This window comes from Lutra lutra, chromosome 4 (genome assembly GCF_902655055.1).
Source record: "Lutra lutra chromosome 4, mLutLut1.2, whole genome shotgun sequence".
NCBI lineage: Eukaryota > Metazoa > Chordata > Mammalia > Carnivora > Mustelidae > Lutra > Lutra lutra.
Genome location: NC_062281.1, coordinates 88,205,020 through 88,217,300, shown reverse-complemented (window position 1 = coordinate 88,217,300; position 12,281 = coordinate 88,205,020). Strand labels below are relative to the sequence as shown.

Sequence of the window (12,281 nt, the reverse complement as noted above, 5' to 3'; positions counted from 1 at the left end):
ACATGCTGCAGCAGTCCATAAACACCAGAGTCTGTCCACACAGAAAGTGTCTGAGCCAAGCCAGTGAGCTCCCTGGGTACACTGGGCTCCCTGGGCACATCTTGCATGCATCTGTAAGTTATTCAGGAGTGCTAGAACTCAGTTGTGAGCCTCCTTCTTTTGCAAGGATGAACTCCAGGAGCACCCAAAAGAGTCATTCAAGAGTCACCATGTCCAGATAAAACCCCAGGATGCTATGAACTCTCTTTAAATCTTAGGGTGTAGAATAAAGAACTAATAGGGGCCTGGCTGTCAGGAACAGTTATAATTTGAAAAAGGAAACAAGGCTCCTGGTTGTGTCCTTAGCAGGCTGTAACTTGTACAGTTGTTCCTTAAGAACTTGGAAAGGGAAAGTGTCAAAGAAGATGGAACACATGTGTGGATGAAGCTGGGGAAGCTTCCTGAAAAAGTAATTCTAGCAGATGTGAACCATTACAGAGGTGTCCTCCCAGACTTCTAACAAAGACAACCACCTCTCCTAACTGTTAACCCTGGAGGGCTGGACAGAGGACCAAAATGTAGCCTGGTGTGGGTGATTGTGCCTGAGGCTTTGAGGCACTTCCTGGCCAGGACTTAAAAAGGAAACTTTCATATTGAATGTGGACAATGTTAAGGGCTTCCAAGCTTTATGCCTGCCCTACCAGTGCTCCTGAGCCCTTGCCTGTGTCCATTTTATTCTTTACAAACCACCTGTTGCCCTTTAACCCTCAGTTAGGTAGTTTGTTAGCTCTCAGTCAAGAAAATGCATGTGTGTAGCTTTAGATGCTTAAAGACTGTGATGAGCAGACTTCTGTCAGATTGGGGCTCTTCAAACTCAAGAGCTGTGATCTCCCCTCAGACTGAGGATTGCTTGGGACAGGGACCATGTCCCTCCTTGCACTGGGGCTATTAGTCAATAGGCATTAAGAATTTCTTTCATTTCCACTAGGATTTACTGAGCAGCTATTAACAACTAGCACCACACTAGGCACTGCTGTGTTTGCTTTATAATCCATTTCCTCTAAGAATACAGGTATAGGCAGGAACCAAGATCTAATGCGAGGCTGCAGAACTCAAGCGTGCTAGTAAGCATATATTCAGCATTAAGTGCTTAAGGTTATAAATCTTAAAAATATGACATGTAAAATTTTATAAAACCAAATACTCAAGTATAATAATTCTACAAAGTCCCATCATTTCCTCATGGATTTGCTGAAATACGATCATCAGTTGGTGTCCACACAGCATCTTACTACATCTGGTCTAGAGAGAGAAAATGGAGAATGAGGTTCATGTATTCACACCTCAGACAAGGTTAACTTAGAGCCACAAGATCTAGCATTGTTGCCAATACCATGTTGCACTGACCTTTTCTACATACTAACAAAGTAGATGAGCTCGTTAAAAGGGTTTCCTTATTAAATGCCATCTAGGGTGGCAGGGACAGTCATGGAGTATCCCTCTTCCAAATCCACCAAGGTGATCTGTGCATAATTTTTGACAAGGCTTCTGACTCTTTATTAATGTTCACTGTAGTACCTAGTACACTGTTGTTGGCTGGATTAATGAATAAATTCCTAGCATCTTAAATCATAGAAAGCAAGAAAATATCGTATATTTCTTTTAAGAACATGGACCCTCCAAACTGACATGGGCAATGGGTCACCTGCACTTGAGGTTCCCAAACATCAGAATTTCAGAGTAGTAACACCTCCTGCAAAACAATATGGTAACTGTTCTATTTTTATTTATTTATTTATTTATTTTTGGTCAAGTGAGGACTTAAAAGAAACAACTACAACCTCCTGGAGCATCCATCACTTTTAAAAGAAATGATATTTTTAACACACCCAAAAGTAGGAAGGCCATGATTTCAAAATAAAAGAACTTTCCTTCTCAAGGATGCACTGCTGACATCCTTTTACTTACATTTACCTCCAGACTAGAGAACACACAGTAATAGATCAACACAGGTCCACAGATCAGTGCTGGAACTCCACATGGTCTACACTTTCTCCCCTTCTCTAGTGCTGCCCAACTAAATAAAACCATTCTTTGTTATACCTGTGGCAATCTAGTTGGAGCCTGTTTCCCTTCAAAATCTCCCTGACACCTCACCTTCAAGCTGAGAAACCTGCTTTCTTCAACAGATCCTGGTTTTTCCCTTTTGGCTATTCTCTTAGGAAGGGAGTATGTGGGTTTACCTGGGTTCATGCCATCCAAACTAGAACAAGCACCACAAGTTTCTGAAGACCACAGTCTAAACAGGATCACTTGATCATTAAGCCACCATAATTAATAGTCAATTTATTATTGGCACTGTCATTTCAAAACATAGGTGGGTGGAACAAAGTTCAACTGACATTTCTTAAACAATAGCAATTGGTTTCTGATGATGAAAGAAGGGGGGCATGCTCTTCATACACAGAAGTGATACTACTCATCCAGGATCAATGGAAAATCTTTGAGTATTTTCTTACTGAAGAACTTGCCTCTAGCTATCCATAGACTTAAGACTTTCTGGTCTTTCTGTCCAAAGGCAGACCAAGTTGGAGGTAAGACTGTGCTGTAATAGGAGAAAATAAAAAGAACATAATCACCTACAGTTTATTGTAACTATTCCCTCTTCCCGAGCCTATGAAACAAACATTACTATTCCTATTTGTGTTTTTTAAAGATTTTATTTATTTGTTTGACAGACAGAGACCACAAGTAGGCAGAGAGGCAGGCACAGAGAGAGGGGGAAGCAGGCTCCCCACTGAGCAGAGATCCCAATGCAGGACTCAATCCCAGGACCCTGAGACCATGACCCGAGCTGAAGACAGAGGCTTAACCCACTGAGCCACCCAGGAGCCCTACTACTCCTATTTGATAGACAAGGTAACTGGTCATCAGAAGCTTACTCATTCAATCATCTACAAATACTTACTGAGTGCTTCCTATGTTAGGTACCAGGTAAGGGGCTGTGACTTTGTCCAAGGTGACACAGCTGGCAAGTAGCATATGGAGCACCCTAATCCGGACACCTAAATTCAAGTCCTTTCTATTTCACAGCTGCCTCTTAGGATGAGGTCACTGTTGCCACACAAGACCGCAGGATGCCAGGGCCAAAGTGCCATGGTAGGAAGGACCACATGATAGAGCTCTTTAGCTTGTTCCTCTGCATGCAAAGTATCAATAATCACTTTTTTCAGACGAATAAATCTCCAGGAATAAATCAAAGTAGATATTCATGTCCCATTAGTTACAGCCCTGTCCATGGTGTGAAGCCCAGAACTGGGTATAGGGGACTCATACATTCTCTCAAGCTAGTTTCAAGACAAGAACACTTTAGTGAACCACACATGAAACCCTGGGGGAGAAACTTTAGGCAAAAGAGGGATGGGTTCTCTCTAAAGTTCCAAGGGTTCCAAGCAATGGGATCAAAAGCCAAAGACTAGTTCCCACTTCTTGGACTAAGGACTGAGATCTCCAGTGTGACTCTCTTGGGCCACCTCAAGAGTCAGAGACCTAGGTCTCATGGCATGTGCCCTTTGCCACAGGTTTTGGAAACAATGTCTGCCATCCACTTTGGCTAGCCATCCCTGCTGCTACATAGTTGCATCAGAGATGCACACTAGGCTGCCCATCTAGAGTATGCAAAAATCATGAATGGGCCACCCTGTGCCTGTAATCAACAGACAGGTGGGGCGGCAGCCATAGGTCACATAACTGAGTCCAAATATGAGGTAGGCCCAGATTAATAGATGAGTCAGGGCTCAAGTGTTGTATAAAACCTTGGAAGCTCCAGAGCTCTTCACATAAGCCAGCATCTTCTCTCCTCACTCAGCCCCTGGTGCTTCAGGTAAGTGTGAGTTCTCCTGGCTCTCATCTTTCCAGCTAGTCTTCCCCAGCCCTGCTCAGGCTAGGTGGACCAGGGCACAGACCTGTAAGGCCTCTCTTCTCTTTGGAAACTACAGGATCTCTGCCTTTCCAACTGCATTCATGTTTAGAGGTAATTCAGGTTGGAAGTTGGGGGCTGAGCTGCTGCTCTACAGATGGTATCTCTGGTTTTCTGGCCAGAATGGGAATTCCACAAAGGCAAGACTACGTTCTGTCTCTCTGGCATCCCAGTAGGGCCAGGCAGTGATGGGCACACATGGACATTCTGCAGACTACCCTTGTGAATGGGCAGGATGGACCTCTTGCACCTGTCAGGAGGAGAGGCTGAGTCTTACTTCCAAAGAGTAAGGGAGAACTGGGAGAGTAATTCAGAGAATGCTGCAGATGGGGGAGATTTGGGGAGCCATAGGAACCTGGTACCAGTTTTTCAGAGATGTTCTGAAAGAGAAATGGTATGAGATACTGGGACACAACTTCCTACTAGTAATGGTTGCCTCAACCAAGCTTGGATGTAAACAAAGCCTACATCTTCTGGTCAGAGATGCTGGTCCAAAGGACCACTGGGTCTTTTCCCCTATGTCCAGACAGGACCGGGGTGGGAGGGGGTAGCCTTTTCTGATAACTAGCCCTGGTATCATGCCTAGGCTCAGACCAAGAATTTGAAATAAGAGCGCTTTTTTTTCCCCCTTAAAGATTTATTTATTTTAGGGGGGGAGGGGCAGAGAGAGAAAGAGAATCTTAAGCAGACTCACTGCTGAAGGAGGAGCCTGCCTCTGGGCTAAATCTAACCCTGAGATCATGACTTGAGCCGAAATCAAGAGTCTGACACTTAGTTGAATGAGCCACCCACCATGGCATCCCTGAACTAAGAGCATGTCGGGTGGGGAGCAAAAACCTCTGACATTCAGATAAACCCCCCCCCCCCACACTCTGTTGTGCCAGGGATGCGTAAAATCCCCTACCTTAGGTGGAGGTTTGTGCTAATTTCTATTTGCATTCAGAGAATCCGTGTTGGGAACGGAGACCTGAAAGATGAAGTGCTCTAACCCTCTCATTTTATAGAAGTCGAGGACGAATGAGGGAGTGTGGGTCATTTGCTGCCAAATCACACAGCAGATGCCAGAGGCCAAGCTGGGAGAAAGAAATGGGCAACACTACTGTCCTATTTAAAGCTTGGCAAAGACTTTCTGAGGGGAAGTACAACTCTTCTGAAAGCACTAATCCTAAGAGTCCCATCTGAGAGCTCTCCCAGATCTCAACAGAGGGCTTCAAGCCAGGCCCAGACAGTGTAGCTCTGAGGTTGATGGGCGTTTTCAGCGCTGCATGAATGTATGCAGCTGCCTCCTCCGCAGCATCCTCTTACGGCTGGTCCAGTGATGCTCTCTGGTCTCCTTCCAGGGTTCCATTCCTCCTTAGACAAGATGTCTCACCAGAAAAAGCAGCCCACCCCTCTACCCCCAGTCGGCTGCGGGAAGACCTCAGGCGGCGGAGGCGGCGGAGGTGGCGGCGGCTGTGGCTTCCCTAGCGGCGGCGGCGGCTCCGACTGCGGCAGCGGTGTTGGCTTCGGCGGCTGCGGCGGCGGCGGCGGCGGCGGCTCCGGCGGCTGCGGCGGCGGCGGCGGCGGCTCCGGCGGTTGCGGCGGCGGCGGCTCCGGCGGTTGCGGCGGCGGCGGCGGCTCCGGCGGGAGCGTCAAGTACTCCGGCGGCAGCAGCAGCTCTGGCTGCGGAGGCTACTCTGGCGGCGGCGGCGGCGGCGGCGGCGGCGGCAGCGGCTCCAGAGGCTGCGGAGGAGGTTCCGGTGGGAGTGTCAAGTACTCGGGGGGTAGTGGCTCCTCCGGGGGTGGCAGTGGCTGCTTCTCCAGCTCCGGAGGTGGCGGCTCGGGCTGCGGGGGTGGCTCCTCTGGGGGCGGCGGTGGCTGCTTCTCCAGCTGCGGCGGCGGCGGCGATTCCTCCGGCTGCAGCAGTGGCTGCTACTCCGGAGGCGGCGGCGGCGGCGGCGGCGGCGGCTCGGGCCAAGAGGTCCAGTGCCAGAGCTACGGAAGCGTCTCCAGCGGCGGCTGCGGGGGCGGCGGCAGTTCCGGCTGCGGCGGCGGCTCCTCCGGGGGCGGCGGCAGCTCGGGCTGCGGCGGCGGCGGCTCCGGCTGTGGCGGCGGCTCTTCCGGCGGCGGCTCTGGCTACTTCTCTCAGCAGACCACCCAGGCCACGTGCATGCCTCAGCAGAGCTACGGAGGGGGATCCTCCGGAGGCAGCTGCGGCGGCGGCTCCTCTGGGGGCGGCGGTGGCTGCTTCTCCAGCTGCGGCGGCGGCGGCTCCGGCTGGGGCGCCGGCTCCTCCGGGGGTGGCGGTGGCTGCTTCTCCAGTGGTGGGGGCGGCGGCGGCTCCGGCTGCGGCGGTGGCTCCTCCGGGGACTGCGGTTCCTCCGGGGGTGGCAAGGGCGTCCCGATCTGCCACCAGACCCAGCAGAAGCAGGCGCCTACCTGGCCAAGCAAATAAGGCCCGTTAGACGCCGCGGAGAAGAAAGAGATGGAAGTATTCTCCGTGAGCGCCAATGGGCTTAGCGATCTCATGATACTGCCCTGATGTTCCCAAATCCTTCAGGTGTCAACACCCGAACCACTGAGCTCTGGGGCTGCATCTTGTTCTGCAGTTTTTCCTCTTTGGTTTCTGTACAACGATCTCCCAGCCCCGGTACATCCTCAGTCAATAAATTTGAAATTCATGAGAATTTCTGCGTTTTCAGGCACCTTTGTAGCTTCCAAGTTCATTCATTTTATTTCATTCATCTTTCCTCCATTCACTCATTCATATCTACATTCATTCAACAAATGTATTTATTGGGGGAAGGTGGGTGGAGAGACGAAAATCATGGAGGAATGGCTGGCAACCAATAAACAAAGATGTGAACTCTCTGGTTTATGCCTGAAGATGGTGAGCTGAGCCCCAGACACTAAGATCCTGGGAAGAGATTTCAATAAACAGCTCCTGGTGGGTTGGGTAGTCCCTGTGGGTTTTCTTCTTGAGCTCAGTGTTTTTTAAAGACAAGTCTGCCCTGGGGAGAGGCTATCTCTCATAGTCCATGTCACACTCTTCAAGGTCTGAAAGCAGGGTGGTTGTACATAAGAAGGACTAGCTTATGCTACCCAGACTCACAGGAGTATGAATAATTGCATCAGATATTTGTGACCCTCTATAGTGTGTAACAATGTTCAGGAGGCATCTGTAAGGAAGAGAAGATGTAGAGGAGATGTTTCCTGCTCTCTTAAAGGAGCTTCACCCAATTTAGGAATATACAGCATAAGTGTATGCAATAAACGCCAGTACCAGAGAGGTCATGGGGAAATACAGGAAGTATACCTATTAACAAGGAAGAAACTACAGTTGGTCTGTTAATTGCATAGCTTTCAAAAGAGATGTAGAACATTTACCTGGTCAGGAACTCTCCAGGCCCTGTTTCATATGCTAATTATACTAGCTCTAGGTAAATGTTAACTTATTGATTTACTCAGAGCAAAACACCTGCTACATCAAAAAAACAAAGTGCTCTCCCTACCCAGTCATTGCTGAAGATAGAAAGACAAATTATCCCTCCCTGACTCTTCCATTTACAGAATCAAAACAGGGAGCGCTTTAAAGACCACAGTAGTCTGACCACTGCATTATTTCTGTTGTTGTTGTTTTATTTTTAATAAAAGTAGGATATTTAGTTCTGTGTCAGATGGAATAGATTCATTTCCCCTTATTGCTGCTGCTAACTATAACTAAGGTACTTGAGCATAATATATGTTTTTTAAAAAAAAAATTTTTTAAAGTCTAAAAGGTGGAGAGAAGGCAGAGTAGCTACAGTCCTCAGAACTTAAGGACTGACACTGTGGTAAGTTTCTTAGGTTTTCTTTTTGCCTCTTATTTATCTCAGACTGGACACTGGAAAGTCTGCAACCTAGAAATGACAACAGGTGCAGGCAAAAAAAATAGCTCCCCCCAAATCTGCTTTCTTTATCCAAAGGATCAAGAAAAGAGATAAAAAGGTGACCTAGTAAGGCAGAAATATTTTTTGATAATATCCACCTGTTTTAGCTAACCATCTTGGAAGAAGAAAATTGGCAGATTGAAATTCTATCTGGACCTAGTGAAGAGATAACATCCCCTACATACACACTTACTTCACTGGTGCAGCATTAGCAGAGACCTGCTATAGTACAAGATTTGAGTAACATCCTGACTCTCCTAACACAATGCTGTAAATGTTTAGCACACAATCTAAAATTACTTATCATACCAAGAACCAGCAAAATCTCAGTTTGAATGAAAAAAAAAAAAAGACAATACTAATGTAAGGTTTTATAGGCGAGATAAACACGACACCAGGTGAAGTGGGTGCAAGGCAAGATTTATTAAAGGCACTCTCCTGCAAAGTTTCAGGGCTCAGGAGAAGGGGAGCCAGGAAAGTTGCCACTGGGAGGAGGTGGGCACCCTCAGGCGAGGTTCCTCAACTCCGGAAAGGGGAGTGGGGGAAGTCGCACTGGGAGGGAGTTGGGAAGGGTCTTTTATCTGTTTCCTGCATAGGTATCGGGTTACCTATGGAGCCCTGACCTGGGCATACATCCTTTTGGCGAAAGAGTCAAGGGTGAAGGAAAGGTGGGGGAGGAGGCTGGAAGATGGCAGGACCCTGAGGTCATTTCTATTGTTCCTCCTGCACTCCTGGAGCCCGCCGACCTAACATTCCGACCTTTTGGGTGTAATAGGGGCGGCGATTCAGATCTCCTCCTGCATCTCTATATCCGCCTACCCACATCCAAAGGACCCTATGACAACTCGCCTTTGCCAGCAGGAAGTAGCCAGATCTGAGTCTTCAGTTTGAATAGTTTCTATTTACTTTTATTCAAGTTCCCTGATTCTTTTGCTAAACTCAGGCTTCTGTGAAGCTGATCCAGTAAAATTTTCATTTCAAATATTGTACTTTTTATTTATATATTGTCCATTAGTTTCTATTGTAAGGTCCATTTTCCTACTGAGATTCCACATCTGATACTTATTCTGACAATTTTTCCTATCAATTCATTACCATCTTGGTAACTGTTTGAAAGTCTGCTAACTGTACCATTTGGTCATCTCTTGATCTATTGCTTTTCTTTTTCCTTTTTGTAACTTAGTAATGTCAAGTCTTTTGGTTCTACTTTCTTCCTTTAGAAAATGGTTAAATTATTGTTTTTTGTTCTGACAGGTAATTACATTACTAGCAGATTACCTTAATCCCGTGGAGGTCTTTATCTTGCATTATATTTATATGTATATTGAATATACATATCCATTTTGTTTTCTTTTTAAAGATTGTTAAATATCTCATATAGTCAGAGTACATATTACATAGTTATAGTCTAAAATTAATAAAATGAATACCTCAACACTTAACATGTATCCAACACATATCTTAAGAAGTAGATAATTACCAGTAGTTTAGAAATGTATTGGGTGCTTCCTCCCAGTCACAACCTCCAATTCCACCTCATCCTGAATTTGTGAAAATCATTGCCTTAACTTTGATGATATAGGTATATAAGATTAAATCATGTAATATTTAATTTTGACCACATTTTTATGTTTATATAAATGGATTCATACTGTGAGGTATCTTCTATGATGTTTATTTCACTTAACATTAAATTCTTGAGAGTCATCAATTTTGAAGCATAAAACTATTTTTCATTAATTTCCACTGATGTATAGTATTCTACATGTGACTATAGTACTGTATACTTATTCATTGTAGTGCTGATGATATTAAATTGCTTTCAAGTTTTACAATGTTAACAAGTCAAACTCTCACTCTTCACAGATGACATGACACTTTATGTGGAAAACCAAAAAGACTCCATCCCACAATTGCTAGAAATCGTACAGGGATTCAGCAAAGTGGCAGGATATAAAATCAATGTACAGAAGTCAGTTGTATTTCTGGGGTAAATGTTGAGTTATTGCATATTGTGTTTATGCATTTCTGGATTAAGGTTACCAATAATTGTGTTCAGAATTTTTAATCCATATACATAGGAGAGTTTTGTTCATTTCTGGCCTTGGTGTCAAGGAAAACCTGACTTTTCAAAATGCATCAGTATATGAGCTCTTCATTTTTTTATTTTATTTTATTTTTAAATTTTATTTTTTATAAACATGTAATATATTTTTATCCCTAGGGGTACAGGTCTGTGAATCACCAGGTTTACACACTTCACAGCACTCACCATAGCACATACCCTCACCAATGTCCATAATCCCATCCCCCCTCTCCCAACCCCCCTCCCCCCATCAACCCTCAGTTTGTTTTGTGAGATTAAGGGTCACTTATGGTTTGTCTCCCTCCCAATCCCATCTTGTTTCATTTACTCTTCTCCTACTCCCTTAACCCCCCATGTTGCATCTCCTCTCCCTCATATCAGGGAGAGCATATGATAGTTGTCTTTCTCCGATTGACTTATTTCACTAGGCATGATACCCTCTAGTTCCATCCATGTCGTCGCAAATGGCAAGATTTCATTTCTTTTGATGGCTGCATAGTATTCCATTGTGTATATATACCACATCTTCTTTATCCATTCATCTGTTGATGGACATCTAGGTTCTTTCCATAGTTTGGCTATTGTAGACATTGCTGCTATAAACATTCGGGTGCACGTGCCCCTTCGGATCACTATGTTTGTATCTTTAGGGTAAATAGCCAGGAGTGCAATTGCTGGGTCATAGGGTAGTTCTATTTTCAACATTTTGAGGAACTTCCATGCTGTTTTCCAGAGTGGTTGCACCAGCTTGCATTCCCACCAACAGTGTAGGAGGGTTCCCCTTTCTCCGCATCCTCGCCAGCATCTGTCATTTCCTGACCTGTTAATTTTAGCCATTCTGACTGGTGTGAGGTGATATCTCATTGTGGTTTTGATTTGTATTTCCCTGATGCCGAGTGATGTGGAGCACTTTTTCATGTGTCTGTTGGCCATCTGGATGTCTTCTTTGCAGAAATGTCTGTTCATGTCCTCTGCCCATTTCTTGATTGGATTATTTGTTCTTTGGGTGTTGAGTTTGCTAAGTTCTTTATAGATTTTGGACACTAGCCCTTTATCTGATATGTCAGTTGCAAATATCTTCTCCCATTCTGTCAGTTGTCTTTTGGTTTTGTTCACTGTTTCCTTTGCTGTGCAAAAGCTTTTGATCTTGATAAAATCCCAAAAGTTCATTTTTGCCCTTGCTTCCCTTGCCTTTGGTGATGTTCCTAGGAAGATGTTGCTGCGGCTGACGTCGAAGAGGTTGCTGCCTGTGTTCTCCTCGAGGATTTTGATGGATTCCTTTCTCACATTGAGATCCTTCATCCATTTTGAGTCTGTTTTCGTGTGTGGTGTAAGGAAATGATCCAATTTCATTTTTCTGCATGTGGCTGTCCAATTTTCCCAACACCATTTATTGAAGAGGCTGTCTTTGTTCCATTGGACATTCTTTCCTGCTTTGTCGAAGATGAGTTGACCATAGAGTTGAGGGTCCATTTCTGGGCTCTCTATTCTGTTCCATTGATCTCTGTGTCTGTTTTTGTGCCAGTACCATGCTGTCTTGATGATGACAGCTTTGTAATAGAGCTTGAAGTCCGGAATTGTGATGCCACCAACTTTGGCTTTCTTTTTCAATATTCCTTTGGCTATTCGAGGTCTTTTCTGGTTCCATATAAATTTTAGGATTATTTCTTCCATTTCTTTGAAAAAAATGGATGGTACTTTGATAGGAATTGCATTAAATGTGTAGATTGCTTTAGGTAGCATAGACATTTTCACAATATTTATTCTTCCAATCCAGGAGCATGGAACATTTTTCCATTTCTTTGTGTCTTCCTCAATTTCTTTCATGAGTACTTTATAGTTTTCTGAGTATAGATTCTTAGTCTCTTTGGTTAGGTTTATTCCTAGGTATCTTATAGTTTTGGGTGCAATTGTAAATGGGATGGACTCCTTCATTTCTCTTTCTTCTGTCTTGTTGTTGGTGTAGAGAAATGCAACTGATTTCTGTGCATTGATTTTATATCCTGACACTTTACTGAATTCCTGTACAAGTTCTAGCAGTTTTGGAGTGGAGTCTTTTGGGTTTTCCACATATAGTATCATATCATCTGCAAAGAGTGATAGTTTGACTTCTTCTTTGCCAATTTGGATGCCTTTAATTTCCTTTTGTTGTCTGATTGCTGAGGCTAGGACTTCTAGTACTATGTTGAATAGCAGTGGTGATAATGGACATCCCTGCCGTGTTCCTGACTTTAGCGGAAAAGTTTTCAGTTTTTCTCCATTGAGAATGATATTTGCGGTGGGTTTTTCATAGATGGCTTTGATAATATTGAGGTATGTGCCCTCTATC

At 44.8% G+C, this 12,281-nt stretch overlaps 1 protein-coding gene across 1 annotated transcript; it reads left to right on the top strand.

Annotated features, from left to right (window-relative positions):
• The first annotated feature begins 3,775 nt into the window (after positions 1-3,775).
• On the top strand, positions 3,776-6,624 carry LORICRIN (loricrin cornified envelope precursor protein). Its single transcript, XM_047726515.1, has 2 exons — positions 3,776-3,862; positions 5,299-6,624. Exon 2 carries the CDS (start codon positions 5,322-5,324, stop codon positions 6,390-6,392), a length of 1,071 nt encoding a protein of 356 aa, XP_047582471.1. The 5' UTR covers positions 3,776-3,862; positions 5,299-5,321; the 3' UTR covers positions 6,393-6,624.
• The last annotated feature ends 5,657 nt before the right edge of the window (positions 6,625-12,281 follow it).